Source organism: Rutilus rutilus (assembly GCF_951802725.1).
Source record: "Rutilus rutilus genome assembly, chromosome: 15".
Taxonomy (NCBI): domain Eukaryota; kingdom Metazoa; phylum Chordata; class Actinopteri; order Cypriniformes; family Leuciscidae; genus Rutilus; species Rutilus rutilus.
In genome coordinates, this window is record NC_140220.1 from 26,318,540 (window position 1) to 26,340,918 (window position 22,379).

Genomic DNA, 22,379 nt, shown 5'->3' on the forward strand with positions numbered 1-22,379 from the left:
TGATTTTTTAACTATTTATTTGTATGATACAGCTGCAAATAAGTATTTGACCACCTGAGAAAATCAATGTTAATATTTGGTACAGTAGCCTTTGTTTGCAATTACAGAGGTCAAACGTTTCCTGTAGTTTTTCACCAGGTTTGCACACACTGCAGGAGGGATTTTGGCCCACTCCTCCACACAGATCTTCTCTAGATCAATCAGGTTTCTGGGCTGTCGTTGAGAAACACGGAGTTTGAGCTCCCTCCAAAGATTCTCTATTGGGTTTAGGTCTGGAGACTGGCTAGGCCACGCCAGAACCTTGATATGCTTCTTACAGAGCCACTCCTTGGTTATCCTGGCTGTGTGCTTCGGGTCATTGTCATGTTGGAAGACCCAGCCTCGACCCATCTTCAATGCTCTAACTGAGGGAAGGAGGTTGTTCCCCAAAATCTCGCAATACATGGCCCCGGTCATCCTCTCCTTAATACAGTGCAGTCGCCCTGTCCCATGTGCAGAAAAACACCCCCAAAGCATGATGCTACCACCCCCATGCTTCACAGTAGGGATGGTGTTCTTGGGATGGTACTCATCATTCTTCTTCCTCCAAACACGTTTAGTGGAATTATGACCAAAAAGTTCTATTTTGGTCTCATCTGACCACATGACTTTCTCCCATGACTCCTCTGGATCATCCAAATGGTCATTGGCAAACTTAAGACGGGCCTTGACATGTGCTGGTTTAAGCAGGGGAACCTTCCGTGCCATGCATGATTTCAAACCATGACGTCTTAGTGTATTACCAACAGTAACCTTGGAAACGGTGGTCCCAGCTCTTTTCAGGTCATTGACCAGCTCCTCCCGTGTAGTTCTGGGCTGATTTCTCACCTTTCTTAGGATCATTGAGACCCCACGAGGTGAGATCTTGCATGAAGCCCCAGTCAGAGGGAGATTGACAGTCATGTTTAGCTTCTTCTATTTTCTAATGATTGCTCCAACAGTGGACCTTTTTTCACCAAGCTGCTTGGCAATTTCCCCGTAGCCCTTTCCAGCCTTGTGGAGGTGTACAATTTTGTCTGTAGTGTCTTTGGACAGCTCTTTGGTCTTGGCCATGTTAGTAGTTGGATTCTTACTGATTGTATGGGGTGGACAGGTGTCTTTATGCAGCTAACGACCTCAAACAGGTGCATCTAATTTAGGATAATAAATGGAGTGGAGGTGGACATTTTAAAGGCAGACTAACAGGTCTTTGAGGGTCAGAATTCTAGCTGATAGACAGGTGTCCAAATACTTATTTGCAGCTATCACACAAATAAATAGTTAAAAAATCATATATTGTGATTTCTGGATTTTTTTTTTTTGATTATGTCTCTCACAGTGGACATGCACCTACGATGACAATTTCAGACCCCTCCATGATTTCCAAGTGGGAGAACTTGCAAAATAGCAGGGTGTTCAAATACTTATTTTCCTCACTGTAATACAAATTATTATATCTGGATTCTTAGCATCAAGCTCTAACTGTTGAGCTGCAGGAGTGAACTGAGAAACAATTGAATCCCCAGTGTAAGCAAATACATACAAAACACGCAAGTAAAAAAAAAAAAAAAAAAAAAAAGCCTTAAACAATAACTATTAGCATTAAGCTGGTGCTGATTTACTTTCATTCTTTTATAGTAAAGGACCCATCTCGTTACAAGTGATTTATTCTTTTCATGACACACTCATTAGATTTTGTTGAAGATTTCGACCCTGATTCTGTCACAAACTGAGATAGATTACTCTATAAAACCTTGTATCTGTACTGACACTTAAAAGATGACCAGTAAAAATTATAGAAAACTCTGAAAATGCCCTTGAAAATGCAATAAGTGAAAATGGAGTTACCAGAGAGCATTGAGTATTGTGACTTTCACTGTTGGAAGAGGTGAAGATTACTTTATTGCAGTTGTAAAAGTCATGTTACATGCAATCAGGGAGCTGATTGGTCAAAATAAATCATCCTGGATTCCTCATTAATTTTCCCATATAGGGACAGTAAAACAGCTTCATTCTATCACTTACTTGATGAGGATGAATTAAAGGCATGCTTGAATGTGTGAAATCAATGGCACTTTAACAGCATGTAGCATGAAGCAATTAGGCAGTATGCAACACAAATGACAACACCTGCAGTACAGCATTGAAAAACAGCCTGTCTATATCTTCACAGTGTGTGTGCATAGTGTCAAGAAATCAAAAACAGATTGCTTGGTGATAAATATACATCAGTATAACTTAAACATTAACATGAAGTTCACTTTCATGTTCAGGTCCATATCCTTGACTCAGATCAGCTCAACCTGTCAATCAATGAAGCCTGTCAAGCATAGTCATGCACACTGCAAAAAGCCAAAACAGTGTGTTGGTGTTTAATTTGATACTCATTTAGACAGTGTAGCATAAATTGGAATATTATTTGCCATTTTCCGACCGTGTGTGTGTGTGTGTGTGTGTGTGTGTGTGTGTGTGTGTGTGTAATGAATATCCATTTTTCATACACATATATAATGTTGTGATGCTTAAATTATTAAACATGTAGCATTTTACATAATTCATTTTAGATTTTAGTGTTTGATTTTAAATGTAATTAGACAGTATACAGACCCTTTCCAAAAAATTAGAATATCATGGAAAAGTTTATTTATTTCCATAATTCCATTCAAAACGTTAAACTTCCATAGATTATAGAATCAGGGCCCACAACTTAAACGATTTCAAGTATTTAGTTGTTTATTTGTACATCATTTGGGCTTCCAGCTCATAAAACCCACGAAAACAGGATTGCAAAAAATTTGAATATTACATGAAATCACACAGTAATTACACAGTGATACCATGGTCATTGAACCAGGTTTTGGTTATTTTGGCAGTGTGGGCAGGTGCAAATCCTGCTGGAAAATGATGGAAGCATGAAGTGCTCTGAAAATGTCCTGCAGACGGCTGCGTTGACTCTGGATTTAATAAAGCACAGTGGACCAAAGTCCTCTTTTCTGATGAGAGCAAATTTTGCATCTCATTTGGAAACCAAGGTCCCAGAGTCTGGAGGAAGAATGGAGAGGCACACAATCCAAGATGCTTGAAGTCCAGTGTGAAGTTTCCACAGTCTGTGTTGGTTTGGGGAGCCATGTCATCGGCTGGTGTTGGTCCACTGTGCTGTCCACTCAACGCAGCCGTCTACCAGGACATTTTCAGAGCACTTCATGCTTCCTTCAGCAGACAAGCTTTATGGAGATGCTGACTTCATTTTCCAGCAGGATTTGCACCTGCCCACACTGCCAAACACTGTAATATCGGTAGCCTACATCCCTAATTTTTATTTTATTTGAATAAAACCAGTTAATTTAGATGTTACCAAATAAAGCAAATTTTTAGGTTACGTGACAACATTTTCCTACTTTATGACCTTACAATCGTCACAAAACGAGATGCCATGTTTGCATAAGTGATGCCTCTCTTTTAGAGCTGGATGCCAACAGTAGCGGTCTAATGCTCATGAGCAGCAGCTTGCCTACCCCATTAATCTTGGACTTCATTGTCTGGCAATAAAAAGGTGTGTCTGAACATAAAAGATCCCTCCTATCCATCAGTCTTAGTGCCACTCAATAAATGGCCACAGATTTAAACAAAGTACGGTGCCGTGATAAAACCTTGTTTGTAGTCTGTCTTTCCAATTGACAAGGCCAGATAACCATCTAAAGCTTTTTAAACCTGTGGGCTCTGTAAGGTTACCACAGCACACAATAAGATGGTGACAAATTTCAAACTTATCCGCAGTGACATATATGTCTGATGTTAAGAGGTTTCAGGGGGAAATTGAACAAACAATCTGTTGATCCTATATACCTCCGGATATACAAAGAAAATCAATATAAAACCAAATGAGATCTACTGCATTATATAACACTTTAAGGTAGCAACGTTACAGATTGGCTATGACTTTGGAGAGGATTAATTGCATTGGCGTTCCCATAAAGCATAGCAATGAGTGATTGAACCCAGCTGTGTCAATCAAATCATGGTCATCCATCACCACCAACAACTGAACAACTCAAACTTGTTTTAGACACAACAATGTCATAAAATCACAAGAAAAACTACAAAAATACACATTATGGCATGGTTTGTCAAAGGCAGACACAAATATCAAACTCATAGTTGTACATTTTCAGCGTTCATGTCTGGGACGGCATTTGATGCCTTTGCCAGCGTCCAGTATAAACGGAGGAGCGGCAATCAGCCTAATGTACTCGAGTGTGTCCAGCGCACAAAGCCTTCTCACTGAAGCATTAGCTCAGCAATCTCCCAAAGTGAAACACTCCTCATTAACATGAACGACCAGAATTTATCATCATCAATAGATTGTGTTCTTTGTAGACATTTCCACAATAACAAAAACAGGTGAGGGCAAGGGTGAATTCTCCTTCAGTCTAACTATATGATTGATCTGTCTACTGTACTAAAAGCAGGCTCACTATGTTTGCTCCAGTTTTGTCCGGAATGTAAATGTAAATGTAAAATATCTAAAAGCCAATTTCTCTCTATTTATATCTTAATGTTCTTACATCAGGCACAAAGCAAAGCCACATTGATGATACATGTTATAAATGTGTGTGTGCAAAATGGCTTTTAATGAAATCAAATGAAATATATATCAAGCGCAGCTCTATAGTTCTGAGATATATTTAGGGAGATTAATAATGTCCCCATTTAATCCTTTCAGTTGAATTAAACGTGATATGGCGATAGCTGTTTGACTGTGAGCAGATCCCTACCATCAGCTAGTTTAGCATCCAAGCATAGTAATGTGAGATGCTTCTATAGACAGCATTGTTCTCTTCTGAACCCATGACACTTTCATTTACAGCGCAGGTGCAGTCTGATAATGGCTGAGCAGACCACACATCCCAAGGTGAACAAGGAGACTGTCTGGACATTTACCCTATTGACACTGTGCAGACAAAATGCTAAACATAGAAAGTAGAGGACAAGGTCTGTTGTAGCACCAAATTGCTGTGACAGCACAGTACAAAATACACCGGAGGTGAAGCGGACTTGCATAAGATCTGTAAGCCAGTATTTATTACAGCAGACACAAGACAGCACAATTGAGAATTTTGCTGAGAATTCTGGGAATTCTCCATGGCCTGCTGACTTAGAAAACTGTTTTATGATACTGTTGATCCGCTGAGAGGAAACCATGAAGATATTATGTTCAGGCTGAGCAGCTGCTTCTCCAGTTGCCATGGCACTTTAACACACAATTAATATTAAGAATCCATTTCGATCCCTTGTAGATAAAATACCATGTTCTGTCATGAAAGAGATGGTGCAGGCTAATAAGTCTTTTAACTCAACCTGCTCGTAATCACATCATAGGGCACAGCTGATTGGTTCCTGCTGTATCAGTAGCCAATGAGCTTGCATGCTCAACCTTCAACTACTTGGGTAGCATTTGCCTTAGCAGTGCAGCGCACTTCAGAAACCCTCCACCTTCCCCAGCTCCACCTGTATAGATCTGCTACGGGTAATTCATGTATGCTATATTGTACAGCAGCGTGTCGTGTATGTATTGGCAGTAGCAAGTCCCGTACTCGCTCTGCAGCAGCAGCGTAGCAGATCTATTACGCCAAGACCAAACATACAACATTGTCATACTGTATCTATTACCATGTCAAACACTCCGAGAGTTCTCATGACAGAACTGATCTCTATGTGACCTGTGTGAAGTATTTTTAAACTAAACTAAATTTGAACACTCAAAAAACAAGTAATATATTATGTCAAGAGTGTTTTAACACTATAACTATAATATACTGTACTAATACAATATAATACAGTGTACTAATTTAATACAATATAATACTAATATTACTATAACATTACATCATGCAAAATTGCACACTACACAAAATGCTCCCAAAAGTATTGATACTCATGTAAATCTAGAGGAAGAGCTCAAGGCCAGAACAGTGTAAAATAAAATAAAATAAGTCAAAAAGTCACCAATAAGTCAAGTGATCCACAGGGTTTTTATGGATTATTGAAGAATCAACTATGAAGGACCCATCCACTCACAGCAAAAAAGCCAGTGTACATTTAACTCAATTTGAGTCAAATTTAACACTCCTGAAATGTATATATGACTCCCTCCATTTTGGAGTTAAAATAACACTTTTGAAAGTGTGAAATATATACATTACTCATGGAGTACATTTGAACTCTTACAGTGTTTAAAATGTACTCCGTGAGTAATGTGCATATTTCACACTTTCAAAAGTGTTATTTTAACTCCAAAATGGAGGGAGTCATATATACATTTCAGGAGTGTTAAATTTGACTCAAATTGAGTTTGTATTTATGAGATGTGCTTTTTGACAAAAGGAATCTTTTCAGAAATAAAAGCAAAGCATTTAACCTATTGATAACATTGAATGCACATCAAAACAATCCAGAAAGTTAGAATTCGGTTCATTGTAAAGTTAAAAATAAAGGCAAAATGCAAACAGTTGTTTTAACAAACTAGTTTTTATTAACGAACAAGTCCCTTTACATATGTTAACTTTTAAAATAAATGAAGGCAAAATATAGGCATTTCTGTCATCAGAATTATGTGAAAGCTGCTCATCAAATGGTCTGTATCTCTGTAATACTTCAAATCCTGTACATGTCAGTGAATGTAAGTCCTGTGTCAGTGAAGTTGAGTCAATACCTTCGACTTTGCAACAGTACAGCAACAACATTCAACAGATGAAAAACAGTTGCAGGATATGAGTGGATCAGTTGTGTCCAGTTGCTAACAGTAAAGTTCAGTGCATAGCCTAGTTGTTTCACAGAGCAGGAAAGGCTGTGCAGATCCAACTTTCTCAAAATCCTGGAGTGCTGGTTCCCTAGAGTAGACAACACAAAACCAGACCATTTACAATTAATACTATTTGTGTTTTATAAATACAGCAAGGTGACTCAAACAATAAACTATTTTAAACTATTAATAAACTGATTTCCAAGTAAATTAAAGACTTAATTCATCCAAAAATGTAAATTCTGTCATTATTCACCCTTATGTTGTTCCAAACCAGTAAGAGTTTTGCTCATCTTCGGAACACTTAAAGGGATAGTTCGGCCAAAAATGATATTTAACCCAATATTTACTCGCCCTCAAGCCGTTTGAGATGCATGTCGATCTTTTTTCAGACGAACACATTTTCAGTTATTTTAGAAAATGTCTTAGATCTTTCAGTGGTTATAGTGTGAAGCTATGGGGTCCACCTCCTTCAAGTCCAAAAATGTGCACGCATCCTTCACAAAAGTAATCCATCCGGCTCCAGGGGGATAAACGAAGGCCTTCTGAGGGTAATCCGTGCGGTTTAGTTTAATAAAATGTATGTTAAACCACTGGAGTCGCATGGAGTACTTTAATGATGTACCTTTACACCTTTCTGGGGCTTGAACATGGTATTTGCGTGGACTGTCAATGGAGGGACGGGAAACTCTCAGATTTAATTAAAAATATCCTAATTTGTGTTGTGAAGATGAAATAAAGTCTTGCATGTTTGGAACGAGATGAGGGTAAGTAATGACATAATTTCCATTTGTAGGTGAACTAACCCTTTAGGAATAAATTTAGACACGCACCTTAAGAAATCTCTCTAAATAGTCAGCTGACGGAAGAATCTTTGTTCCCTTCTTGTGGCTTTGTGATGTTGGAGGCAGGTGATGGGCAGAGATTTCCCAATCAGTTGAGTCTAAAATTAAAAACCAAGAAAACATCTACCTATCAAATCATGAAAACAATTGGTTTGAAAACTAATTTTATTTAAGGAAAAGGAAAAGTAACTTTTGTAAAGTAATTTGACTGGACAAATTCAAAATGACTGTTATGAAACACAAAAAATCTAGTTATACCAAATAGCAACAAAGCTAGAATTTTTTATTTATGTTTATGCACATGATTATCTCATGTTATCTGTAAAATCTGACCCTCACCAGGTTCTAGTCTGTAACGTTACAGCCTTTAAAGACCAAGCCTGGTTAGCCTTAGCCACTTGGTGCAGCATGGAAATACTCCTAGCAAACACAAATAACACAATCAATACATTTAAACATGAAAGCATATTCAAATATCAACCAAAATTGAATCTGATAAATACATTTTCATAAACATAATCTTAAAGAATTACTTACACATTCTAAGAAAGTTTGTTTTTCAGATAAAATGAAAGTAAAAGATAGTTTGAGGATAAATACATTATGATATTTGCACATCACAAATATTGTCATAAAACAAAATAACATTATAAAATACGTATTGTACGTTAAATGAGTTAAAACACTTACTCTGTGTTCTCACCGTTAAAAGCAAACCCCGCGTCTGCACTGCGTCACGAGCCAAAGAAGATGCAGGGCATAATGTTAGTCTGTGAGAAAGGTTTAGGCGCACATCACATAAATATCGTTATAAAACATTATAATGCCATGAAATACATGTTGTAAATTAGGTTAAAAACACTTACTTTGGGTGTTTTCCCTGTTGACGTTACAAGCAAACCTTCTCGTCGTCAGCTCCGTATTGAGTCAAAGATGTCGCCTTTGAGAAAGGTTTCGGCTCGTTTAAGCACGCAGAGCATTTAAATTTCTCTATAAATCAATATGTTATAAAATACATATTGTAAATTAGATAAAACACTTACTTTCGTCGTTTCTCTGTTTAAAAGCAACCTCATCCTGGTCTGCTCCGCATCGCGCGTCAACGAAAATGCCTTTCTGAGAACGATTTAGCCGTTCACACAGCACATACATATTGTAATAAAACAATATGATGTAATAAAAGTTTATAAAATGCATATATAAATGCGATAAAACACTTCATATCTGCGTTTTCCCTCCTCGTATGCCTTGCATCGCGAGTCAAAGAAAATGGCGTCTGTGAAAAAAGTTTCAGGTGGTTTCGTCGCGCCCAGCGCGTAAATGTCCCGGATGTAACTAATAACACTCTCTCGGTGTAAATTTAGTAACTCTACATATTTACACCAGCCAGAGGGTGCGGTTTACACTAGCAGTGTTAATCCCTTGAAATTCAACACCAGAAATTTAACTCTTTACTCTAAGAGTCCTTAACACCAGGATTTCAACACTGGAGATTTTTTCACGGGATGGATTATTTTTTATTCTTTGTTTGTGTTCCACAGAAGAAAGTAAGTCATACATCTGGGATGCATGAGAGAATTTTCATTTTTGGATGGAGTATCCCTTTAACTTATTGTTAACTGTTGAATAAAATGCATCCACGTGATGTTGCCAACATCTCTGAAATGCTTGAAGAGACACATGATATATTAAAGAGATATTGAAGAGATCTCATTTGTGATTTTTCTTGCTTTTGTGTTCTACTATATATATTAGATGTTCAGCTAGGCCAATCCGTTGACCAATCCTGGATATCGAATATACCATAAAATGTTTCCAATCTCAGCAAAAGGTTTTACAGCTTAGCCAAAGGCAACTAGTTGTCCTTGAGGAGAAGACTGACAGAAGCAAAGTGGTTTAGTGGTTTATAAGAGCCTGTATTTCACTGGTCATTTCATGTTACAAATGTTACACAGCATCTTCCTCCTTTTGCAATGATTTAGGGAGGACATAAATCACTGGCTAATAAGTTTTATTTCTTTTCCTTGGCCGAGATTTTTTGCCATATGCAGTGGTTTCATCATGTGAATAACACACCGTTGTATCCTGTCAGCGGCGCTCTTTAGGATACTCAGCCATTTATTGATCCAAAAGATTATGATCCGAGTAAAAGATTTAGTTTGGAGCACTACTTACAACAGCACTTGGGAATTTTAAATGGTTTTCTTCTCTTTTAAACATCTTTGATCCTGAACTGCGAGGGGGCCAAGGGTAAAAGCAATTAATTTGTGTTTACAAAATGAGATCGGATTACCTAACTGTTTGCACAATCAAGCTCCCATTCAATTTTGCCCACAACACACTTGTTCTCAATTGTACTGAATTTCAGGTTGAATTAGTAATGTGGGCTTCTTTAGGCTGTGAGATGTAAGAGGAACGTCACGTAAAAACAGACTGAAAAGGAAATAAATAAATACAATTATTCTTAATGGATAGAGAGAAGCAGCCATGAAATCATGAACAGAAGCCAATCAGCCCATTCAATCTCTTGTGGTTTATGAGCCGTGCAAGTTTTTAGCACTCTGCGCAATGAAGTGGGACACAATTAGCATGCCAGCAATTAGATATGAAGTTCTTACACTGCATTTAAGCAGCCAACTCTTTGCTTTAAGGGATTTGGTGAGGTGGTTTGCAGCATAATTGGTTTCAAAAGTGTATCACATCAACGTACATGCTTGGTTTGGTCATATTTTCTGCTGCTTGTTAGCTGTCTTTGAGAACCTCTGTTTGATTTAGGACTGTCAATTTAACGTGTTCATTTAATTAAATGGATGGATTTATGTGGACTGCAGGTTTATGTTCAGTGAAATGGAAATAAAACAAAAGCACTTTTTTTCAATGGTTTCACCCATGCTGCCATAACGTAATTGCAGAATTATCTTTAGGAGCTTTTATTTGCAAACATTTATATACAGTATGTGATTAATTTCGGCTAATTAATCATAACTCAAACTGTCAATTGATTAATCAAAACAATTCATGTAATAAATTAAATTAACATATTTATTTAATTACTATTTACATTTTATTTGAATTGGCAGCCCTGGGTTAAGTGTTTTCTTTACCACTGGTGAATTTGAATTACCATTTACCAGTACTTTGTTTAGAGTGCATGCACGCAAGGACAATTGTATAGTGAACATGTGACTTGTAAAAAACAACCTATCTCAGTTTCATAATGCAAATGTGAATCAAATCTGACGCAGTACTTTAATAGATCCTGTCTGGCTCATGTTCCACCCCCTTTATGTTCACTGACCTCAGCATTAGAGGAAAGGATGCTGACTGGGACGCCCTTTGACTTTGACAGCCGGGGATGTGACACCCATATGTGTCCATTTAACAATGCTGACCCACTGGATTTTTTTACACAACAGGGCAGAAGTATGTACTATTCTGGGGTGAACTGTCTATTTATAAGCGACTTAAGAGACATGTTGCCATCACCTGACGGCATCAGTTGCACAAGACATTCATCGTAAGACAAAACTTCATGTGTGATCTTTTTAGCCCAACAATCTACAGTAGCAATTCTACATTTTAATTTATTTCTTAAATTCATTTTAATTCACATCAATATTTTTTTTCTATTTGATTATATATTGTTTATTACTTGCAGCACAGTTATTCCAGCCGCTGCAAAACACTACACTGCAGGTGAGTAACATTTCACATCACACAGAGAGTAGATATGAGATGGTTTAAATATTAGCTACGGAAATCATGCACAATTAATTCAGTAGGAAATAAACACAGGAAATGGTTCTAGATAGAGAAAATATGATGAGTCAAACATCCTGTGAGCACTCAGGACCACCAGCCCAATTATAGCTCTCCACTGGCCGCTCAACTGCTTAGTGGTCCAAACTATTATTTCCCAGACAGAGAACAGTGATCCCAGCTGAAATATATGAGGTTTTCAAATCGAATTTGGAGATTGACTAAATTAAATCCTTTTATCTACCTATTTTTTTTCTTTCAGCCAATTCCAAAACCCTTCTGTTCCAAACGAGTGTCAAAATGATATCTTTATTACAGAAAGATCAGAAATGTATACATTTATGATAGAATTAGAATCACAAAGCTACTTTTACATCTATTTGGCTTAATACAGGTATAATGACAATTAGAAGCATTGCATACAACAGATCTATAAATCGGAAAACATCTGGTTTGTGTAGTCTGCTTCTTAGTTGCACCCCTCTGAGGCAAATGGCAAGTAAATTCAATAAAATCTGATTTACAAGGAGTTTTAAAATTGAGTTTAGATAACTGAGTGCAGATGGACTGGCTCCTAAATAAATAAAGCCAACAAACACACAATAGAGTATGTCTGTATAAAAGAAAAATCCGGTCACTTAAATTATATATATTCAAGTCAGTTGCCTTATACAGAACATCAGAATAGTAAGCATAACAATTAAACAGACCTTTTTTTGTTGTGTGTGTGTGTGTGTGTGTGAGTGTGTGTGTGTGTGTGTTTTGTTATTCATTTATTTTAAAAAGCTAGTTTCGCAGTGAATATTGAATGTTTAGGCATACAATTTACCTTACCTCATCTCATAAAACCATGTCACTTTTTTTATTTGCTCTCCAAAGATGACCAGAGGTCCACGATTGTGGAAGACACTGAATAATTCATCTTGATTAAAAAAAGTGTATATTCTTGTATCCTTCCAGGTTACACTTTTAGCCATTGTTATTGCTTCATCGCTGCAATCTACAGCTGAATTGTGCCGTTAACAAACAAAGTTACAGTTTACAGTCAAAGTCTTAAGTGTGGGTTGGCAAAAAGCATATTCTCATTCATCTAACATGCGTCCTGTTTTTGACCTACATTAATTGTGTTAAAAGAATGTAGTTTATAGAATATAGTTTCAGTTGTTTAATTCTCTGTGCTGAGAACATTACAGTATTTAATGACATTCACGTACATTTCTCATCCAAAATCTAAAGCACATTGGCAAGTTTACACAATGAATAAACAGTGTCCATCTGAAACTGCCTGAACAACTTTGCAATCAGAGTGATGACAAAATATAAACAATGAGGAGAAGAGGAACATGATTCTATCCTGTTTCCATCCTGCATTGGCCCAGGGAGCTAGTTAATCAAAATAAATCAATTATTTTTAATATACTTTCAAACTTGTTCTTTTGTGTCTCTGTATGAACTGTACAATGTTTGCAGGTAGGTTTGGCATGTCCATCATTGTTTTTGGCAGTAAACGCCATCATGTCTTTTTAAAATTGCTGTTTTCAATTTAGGAGTGAAATAAGTCTGCGATTAACATTACTTTAAGAGACTTTCACGTGTTTGACTTTCCCTTTTCATGTGTTTGACAAATTGTTCCTTTATTTTTCAAAGAAGTCTCTTATGCTCACAAAGGCTGCAATTATTTGATCAAAATTACAATAAAGACAATAATATTGTGAACGTCTCGGCTACTGATGTAACCCTCGTACCCTAAAGGAGGGAACGGGGACGTTACGTCGATGCTGACGTATTGGGGTCCCTGTGTTACGAGTGTCGGAGACGCAGATGCTTGCAAGCCGTAGCGTGCCTTTTGGCCACACAGTTGTAACCTACCCAGCGCCCCATGTAAGCCCAAGGAGAGTAGTCCTCCATACCAAAGGGATGGAAGGGACAGGGCTTACTCTGGAGACGGTCGTAGCTGCTGTTCATCTTATCGTGATACTTCAAGGGGAAGTGCTTTCGGATCTCGATTCCCATCATTTTCAGCCATGAAAATGCGTTGTTAACGCTGGGGAAGCATGCCTAGTCCTACGAAGGCCATACCCTACCAAAAGGGAAGTAGATTGTGGTGGATACACATATGGACAGACCCGTGGGGCAGTATTACATATGGAAGATCTCTCCTGCCTAGCCAGGGAGGAGCTACTACCAATGCAGAGCAGAACTGCCCAGGAAAAGACATGGGTTTACCGACAGGGAAACCGTATCATGGACAGTACTTAAATGGGATTACCCAAGGGGAATCACAGCATATGGGCATCTAGCCCAGGGCTGACCGGTTGGGCAAAGAGCTGCTCTGAGCTTCTGAAGCTCTGCGTGTGGTCCATGTAAACACTCAATGCGGAAAAAAGGACACAGCAACACGAGGGCTGGGTCTGCCTCCTCCGGGGGCATTGCTTGCAAGTTCACCACCTGGTCCATGAAAGGAGTGGTGGGAACTTTGGGCACGTGTCCGGGACGCGGTCTCAGGTCCGTGGGGACTGACCCGGCGGAAGAGCTCCCACTGTAACCCTCAGTTCTCCCAAAGTGTTGACCAGACCGCGGCTCCGCTATGAGAAGTGGCGGCAGACAAGGTAACTGCAGAGGGGACTCGTGCCTCTGTGAAGAAGGAAAGTCATGGCCGCAATGCAAACATGCACATGCACACCTCGCAGTGAGAGCATGAACCGTTAACAAACACATGTGAGACAGCGATCATGGCGGTCAGATGAAGCCAGGATACGAGAGCATCCAGAAACACACGGACAGAACTGCACTTCTCCGTGCACAGCTCTCTCAAGAGGCGAATCACTGCTGGATGCGCCCTCAGACCGGCAGGAGAGATCTCCACAGGATAAGCTCTCTAAAGCAATTTAAATCGCTGTTTCTCTGCCACAGGAATCCACTCAGATGAGGGATGACTGGAATGAGCGATCGCTGCCACAACCGATCGGCTCCGAAGCAAAGTATGAATGAGTGAGCGTGTGCCGGCCGGCCGTATTTATTGAGTGGTACTAACTGCAGAGTCAAATGACGTCCAGCTCCACCTCTCTGGATGTCTGATGGTAGGGGAATAGTCCAGCTGTAAAAAAAGATGGACGACGACCCTTCACTCTCTTCCATTGGTGAAAAGTGAAGCTGCCAAAGTCCTAATATGACGCTGACATCTTTACGCTGAGTCTGCGCAGTAGTGAGCGTGAAGTGGAGCTGCGATATCAAGTCCGCACTCTACAGAAACGGTTAGTGCAGTTTACTGCAGAGCAACTCATTGTGAAATAAACAGTTATGGACATGTAGAAATTAAAGTTGAAGCTCCAATCTCCTACTACTTTGTTCAGAGAAGCTGTCAATCACAACTGTCAATCATGACATCACATTCTTGTTTTTATAGCATCAAATGACTAACTAAGACCAAACGTATTTCAAAAAACGAACACTTAAACTTACATTAGCGTGATTAAAACTACCAAACATCTTTAGAAATTATTTTTTTTAAGTGAAATTTGATTGTTTAGTTTCCATCGCCCATTAGACTGCATGGGGAGGGCGGGGTTTATGATCTATACTGGGACCAACCACCTGGGGGCGATCGAGACGCTTTGGCTTCACTTTTCAGGACTTGTGCGGCACACTTGGTCCACCTCTTCGGAGTCGGACGTCTAATTGGGTGGAGGGATAGAGTTGTAGATAGGGATAGTGTGTGGTTGAATATTCTAGCTCCACCCATTAGGCCCAAATTACATTCGCTCCTCCTCGCTGGACATTTAGTGAGGGGGAGCTAGACGTATAGATATCGCTATCAATAGAGTTGTACAGCCATATATACATAAAAACATTTATAAAAATAAAAATACAAAAAGCCAACCATGTGTCATAAATAATCTGTGAGTAAATATACAACTGAAACAAAGTAATTGTTATAGGATTGTACGTTTAAATGCATTTAATTTTAGGGTTGCTTATCTGACTGACATTGGCTGACCGAGTAAGCGTTAAATCCCTTCAGTTGTTGCAAAGAGAGCTTTATGTTCTTATCTTTTAACAGGTAATGATGGATAAACTTTGTGTTTGAAAAGCTCATGTGATGTTTTTATAACTGGTTTTCACCCTTGTGAAGTTGGGGGGAAATGTATTGTGGAGTTCAGAGCCAAAATATCTTTTTGTGTTTTTAGCAGCTTTCATTGACTCATATCTCAACATTCTCACTATTAAAATGAATGGCTGAGTGAAAATCCGGCATGGTCATGAAAAGACTTTTCCCTATTTCTACGAAACTCTCGTACTTTATCAGACATCAGGGCACAGATGTGAACTAGATTACCACACACTCCCCCTAATATTCTTTTCCTGCACTCTCTCTCTCTCTCTCTCTCTCTCCCTCACTCACTCTCCTGACCACAAAAGAAAGAAATCATTGAGTTTCACCCTTTTTATAAACACTCCCTCCCCTTCCAGTAGTCTCCAAATAGGGGCACAGACTTTCAGGTTCCCAAACTTTGTTGGAAGAAGTGAAAATAGGTTTAAGGCAGGCTGATTATGTGCTCCACTTCTCTGCCTTTGAATGGCAAAGTAAAGAATGGAGCTTTGAACATTTGACCAGACACATGGCTCTAACTTGTGACATGGCAGAAGATTCTGGTGAGTTCTGTCAGTTTTTGGCTTTGTGAATTTGATTTTATTCTTGTTTCTACCTTGAAAAACAAGACATGTCTTGATGAATATGGCAGAGCTATGCAGTTTTTCTGCATTCTGCGAAACTGACCACTGACTGATTGCATGGTTCATTGATTTAGTGATTTGTGTAAATATATCCAGTTTTAAATATATCCTGTTACTCTGTTTCTACTTTTTTTTGGTGTGTTTACTTTTTGCTTTCGGCACACGTGATGAGTTGTTATGGGTAATTACAAAAATGCTCTTTCATTTCATAAGTTTACATTAAGCCAAAAACTGTAAAAGCAACTTTTGTACTTTCCATTCAAAGAGACTTGTGGCTTATTTGCATAGTCTTCCAATAGTGCAATTTTGCAAATGTTTCATCTGCTCTGATGGATGAGTTTCAGCACAAGGGTAAACATGAAAACTTCCAGACACTTGGCATTAATACTGAAGGTTAATTGTGCCCTTTTTATTTGGACTGAGCATTAGACTTTGTTATCATTAAAAATATACTGCATTTCCTCTGCTTTGAACTGGTTTGGCATTTATTTTTGGAATGAAACAATGATACTATTAAAGATTCCTGAAGGAATCATAAAGGTTAAAAGTGCTGTTTAAATGGGCTTTTATTGTTCCAATAGTATCATTTAAGTGTCTAAAATGTTTAATTGTTTTCTCCGTTGTAAAAAATTACAAGCTCTGGATTGGCAGTGCGGGGAGTTGTGTGTGATAAAAATGGAGCTGCTAATCAAATCAAGGCATTTGTGCACATTGTTGATCACTACATCTAAAAATGATGTCTGCACATGACTGCATTTGGTTTACGAATAATATGCATCATTCAAAGATATGAAAAACAGTTTTAATATTTCTCATCTCAATACATTTTACACATTAAGTGAGAGGCACTGAAAGTGAGAGGTGAGAGGCACAGATGCTCCTGATGATACTCGTTTACTAAAAGAGCTTGATAAACACTGATAGTGTCTTTGTTCATTTTAAATGTAAAAAAAAAAAAAAAAAAAGGATTATAGGATTTGATAGGATAGGTAACCATTGACTTAAAATTAAATAAAAAAAATGTTTTATTTGTCCGACTGCAGCAGAACCTGATTTCACCAACATCTTTGTTGATCCTGGAACAACATTCCAATCAAACAAACAGGATTTGAGGAACAAGTTTACAGTTTATATTAAATTTAAGCTTACAACCAGGGTTAGGTGCTTCTACATCTGTGTTAATCACCTATCATTTCCCTCTGATCTTAGGAATAAATTATGGATTGGGATAGGGATATGGTTAGGATTAAATTAGGGAGATGACCCCCAGAGAAAAAAGACGACTGCAGATTTGATATTCTACACTAATGCAATATATATCCATATTTTTTCTGAACTTTGCTATACCGCAGAAGCCAAAGCTCACTTTGTGGAAAAGAGCTGCTTTCTACCCTTGAAGACAGATATCGCATTTCACATGTTTCCAGATGTTGAGAGGAGTGTTGGGATACCCTGGAGTAGACAGGACACTGAAAGAAATTGTGTGTGTTCAGTTCAGTCACATCTGGAGACATGAGGGATGAGGAGATGAGTCCTCCCTACATCAGAAAGCAGGAGCTATAATAACTTCACTACATTTTTGCTGCAAAAATAACTAAACATCCTAAGCTTTACTTAAGATGCAAAATTGATAAGACTTGTTTTCAGAGAACATAGCCCATATATATATATAAGATTTTTTTTTTAACACAAACCTCTCTAAATGTTCTTTGCAACTACATATCTGCAGTTTTGCTTGTTTTCGTGAGTATTTGCTCTAAATACTCACAAAAACAACGGTCAACATTATATTTATGTATTTAACTTTTTTAGATTATAAAACCATTGTAAAAACGTTTTGGTGACATAGTGGTGGCCACTGTCCACTACGCATTGTAGAATCAGTATTAACAAGAGCCTGTGTGATTGTATTATCTAAAATGGGACTCACACTTTTTCTTTGAAAGAGCGAAGAATGAGAGAGCGAGAGCAGTAGAGAGCACTCATCCTTGCACATGCAAGACTAAACAAACAGCACTCCCTTTCTCAGAGGGTCATGTGCTACACCTCAGGGCCCTCACATAAATGAATGTGCTCACTACAAACACCAGCAGGAAGCCCCCCACCACATGCTCCGGAAAACCCTGTAAAAATGACTGGTTGATTTCACTTTCACAGTAGGCTACAGTTGGCAGACAGTATAGTTTCACAAATAAATAAACTTCTTTCATCCCCTGACCTCTCAATTATCTGTAACATTTTAACATACATTACAGGAAATTATTGGAAGATATGTGTATTTTTCTTTTTAGTCAGTTTGGTACCTACAGTATAATATACAATATAATACCCATTTTTTGCACACACATATACTACTGTTTATTCATTAAAATGTTTATTCAGCAAGGAATGCATTAAATTAATTAAAAGTGACAGTCAAGACTTTTTTAGATTGTTATGTTCAGGTAGTTTTTTTGTTTTAAAAAAATGCAGTTCAGAACTTTCTATTCATCCAAGAATCCTGAAAAAGAAAAGTATCACAGTTTTAAAGGAGTCATAATGTAGAAATTTCACTTTTCCACGAGAATCAATGTATGTTATGATTGCATAATGATTGTACACTGGCCGGGAAGCCGATATTTAAAAGTGAAGCGTTTGTTTACCTCAGGGTTTGTAAAATAGGCCACGTGCACGCGCACGAAAAAACGAGATTTTGATTTCTTCCCCCTCTTGACGTCAAGACGGGGGAGGATATACCAAATATGGACACCGCAAACCTATGCCGCGGGAAGCCCGCCCCTCTCCCCCTCTCCCCCTCAGATTCAGTTTAGTCGACTCGAGAAAGATGGAGAAACCGAGTGCACACCTGAGATGCTCTGTGGTTGACTGCCACAAACAACATGCAAATGTGTTTTATCTACCAAAAACGGACGAAACTATCAGGGAACAGTGGAGGAAATTCATTTTTAATGACGCTGTCCCAACAACTCTTTCAAGTGGCGTATCGTTAGGTGTGTGCGCTAAACATTTTACACCGGAATCATTTACAAATTTGGGGCAATATCAGGCGAACTTGGCCTCGAAGCTCCGTTTGGGAAAAGGTGCCATCCCCACCATCAGGGACTTGCCAGAAATTGAAAAGGTAAAACTGTGTTTTTATTGCTCTACTGTGGTTAACAAATAGCAGCTAACTGCTAATGCGGCTATTGTATGTAACGTTACCTTCGAGGTAAACACGGGGAATGGACTCTACGAATGCTAGCCACATCTTTCCACTTTGTTTTACACTAGCAGCTACAGTAGTGACGGTACAGGAGTCCATGCTCAGTGGCTAAAACTGTTTAAATGCAAGTATGAAAACAATATACCACTAAACATTATTAGCCAAACTCATGCAAAACATGCAGTTTGAAAATAGCTTTCAGTTAGTGGGGCTTCTGTAAGAATGTATCTGGAAATGGTGTATTTTTTCTACGACCAATCAACGCGCCCCTCATTTGCATTATTATAATGACCGTCCACGACAGCCAAAACATCGCATCAGATCTCGCGAGACAATAATGCCTTTAGAAATAAGGGTCTGAGGGGCTCTGTGTTGATTTTTTTTTCCACTTTTCTTTTTTAGAAGTGCCTGAAAGACTATAATAGAGCATTGGGTATCCAAGGTAACACAACATTATGACTCCTTTAAAAATGCAAAAATCAGCATATTAGAAGGATTTCTGAAGGATCATGTGACTGAAGACTGGAGTAGTGATGCTGAAAATTCACCATCATAGGAACAAATGACTTGTTAAAATATATTAAAATAGAAAAGCGATTTTAAATTGTAAAAATATTTTACAATATTACTGTTTTACTGTACGTAGTCAAATAAATGCAGCCTTAGCGAGCATAAGAGACTTCTTTATAAAAAAATGTACCCACTCAAAACTTTTTAAGAGTAATGTATATTTTCACTTGAGGAGACTTAAGAATCAGACTTTTTAGGGATTTGAGCTTCTGTTTATTTCTTCACAGATGAGGTCAGAGCTTTGCAGCAGTGGTGATTGTGTGAAAAAGCTTTGAGAGGGTCAAGAGGGACCTCACATTTCTCATCGCTCGGGTTCTCATCCATCACTCCATCAAGTCCCAGGTCATAGAGGTTATTCCGGGACTCTTCTGGGTCATGATGAGGCTGCACTCAACACTGGGCACTTTGCTCTTCACACTCCTAGTGATGCCAGTCTACTGCCAGAGTGGTGACGATGGAGAGTTGGGATCAGGTGACGTCTCCGGGCCTGTGGTCACTGGCAACTCCTCTGCTCCAATCTTCCATGCAGCCGGGGATGAGCCAGACAGAACCAGGCCACTTTTTCAAACCCTGCCAGAGACGGAAGCCGGCGACTGTTATGTCAACTTCCACACCGGCCAAGTCATGTCTAGACGGTTACGAGCTTTCAGAGAGGAAGTTGCATATCTAAAGGCTGTTCAACATGGGAACCAGGCAGTGATGGAGAATCTGGTCCAGTTTGTTGGAGCAGAAATGGGAGATCAACGCTATGAGGAGGTGATCCAAGAAAACATTGTTGGAATCAGGGAGGATCATGTGAGCTGTGAGAGTGTGGTGACAAAAGCAGCAGAGGAGATGGAGAGTCAGCTGGAGGGAGACGCACTAGACACTTCGGCTGGAATTCAGAAGTAAGATGAGTTGAATCCTAATAAGACATTCATATCCTCTTATCTTCCAGGCAAAACTCCAAGGCTTTTAAAAATGTAAGATGCTTAAAGGCAACAACCCTGAATCTGAAGAAAATTTTGAGTCAAAATTATGTGATTTGGTTCTCTCAGATAAGAAATGGTGATGGAAGATCAGAGGTCATTCTTTTATTATTGTAATTTAGGAATTCTTTTATTTAGATTTTGTGGATGCACCAGTATTAAAATGGTCAATATGAAAATCTCTAAACTAATTTGTCTGATACTGTCACGTGATCCTTCAGAAATCATTCTAATATGCTGATTTGCTGCTCAAAATCAACATTTCATATTATTATCAATGTTTAAAACTAAATATTTTTGTGGAAACTGATACTTTTTTTCAGGATTCTTGGATAGATAGTTCAAAATAACAGCATTTAGGCCAATATGAAATATAAATCTTTTATGTCTTTAATGTCACTTTTGATCAATGTAATACTTTCTAATAATTTATCATTCAAATTGTGTAAAGAATTAAAGTTAATTTCAAGACCACTCACTAAATATTGCAGCTTAAGAGTCTGCATATACATAAACACTTTCCAGGCAAAAGATAGTAAATACATAACCAAGTAAACCTGTAAAAAAGATCCCAAACAAGAAATATATATATGCTTATAAACACAGTGATGAGTTGCATAGAAACATATAACCTCAGACTAGCCACAATTATGATTCTGGTTTCTGGGTTTTCCATCACCAGCCTGGACAGTTGGAAGGAATGTGAAGCCCCTCAGAGGCCCCTGGTTTAAGAAAAACTAAACTGAGGCCCTGAGGAGGCCCCTGTTCATTTCCTCCTTCTCCTCCATCCCTCTCTCTCTCTCTCTCTCTCTCTATGTCTGTCTGTCTTGGATTATTTCTGATGTTGTGTCTGCTTTATGTCTTTATCTAAGAATAAAAGAGGAGTCCCTTTCCTTTGAAGAAATGCTGCGTACCGCGTCAGACATCGCCACTCGACTGGAGAGTTCTTCAAGAGCCCTGCATGTGGAGATGATCGCACAGCTGAGGAAGAACATGAGACAGCCACGCTAAAATAAATGACTTGGTGGGAAGCCGTCCAACCTGGAAAAATAGAAAAATTCTGTATTTATCCACAATGTTTTAATAACAGTGATACCATGTCATCACTTTAAACAGTCTATATATGTTATCTCCCATCCTTACATTGTATTTTTGTGAAACAGAATTATTGTCAGAGGACTGAAACGCAAACTATATTTTTCCTCTCTTGTCCAATGTTCATTTGTGAGCCATAATGAAAACATAATGGCTCTGTGTACAAGGAAATTGAAAAAATGATCTTGGCAGTGTGGTGACATCTTAAAAGAATATACTCTTTCCAAGTACAGACAACCCCGCAGCTATGGTCTGGCTGTCTTGGCGCTAGGGAGCAGATGGTGAAAAGACTGTATGAGGGGTTTGGAAATCAACAAGCATGAACTCATATACATTGGAAAGAGAGAGAAAGGCGGAGAAAGAAAAAGAGAGCAAAATATCACAGT

The 22,379-nt window shown here is 38.5% G+C and overlaps 1 protein-coding gene and 1 long non-coding RNA gene across 2 annotated transcripts; one reads left to right on the forward strand and one right to left on the reverse strand.

The window, feature by feature from the left end:
• Nucleotides 1–6,255: 6,255 nt before the first annotated feature.
• On the reverse strand, nucleotides 6,256–8,221 carry LOC311304365. Its single transcript, XR_014629917.1, has 3 exons — nucleotides 8,005–8,221; nucleotides 7,654–7,763; nucleotides 6,256–6,908 (listed from the first exon to the last, which is right to left on the reverse strand). It is a non-coding gene; the product is annotated as an uncharacterized lncRNA (long non-coding RNA).
• A 7,716-nt stretch (nucleotides 8,222–15,937) lies between these two features.
• Nucleotides 15,938–22,351, forward strand: LOC311304920 (uncharacterized protein). Its single transcript, XM_084432276.1, has 3 exons — nucleotides 15,938–16,077; nucleotides 20,158–20,817; nucleotides 21,771–22,351. Exons 2-3 carry the CDS (start codon nucleotides 20,306–20,308, stop codon nucleotides 21,907–21,909), a joined length of 651 nt encoding a protein of 216 aa, XP_084288402.1. The 5' UTR covers nucleotides 15,938–16,077; nucleotides 20,158–20,305; the 3' UTR covers nucleotides 21,910–22,351.
• Nucleotides 22,352–22,379: the final 28 nt, after the last annotated feature.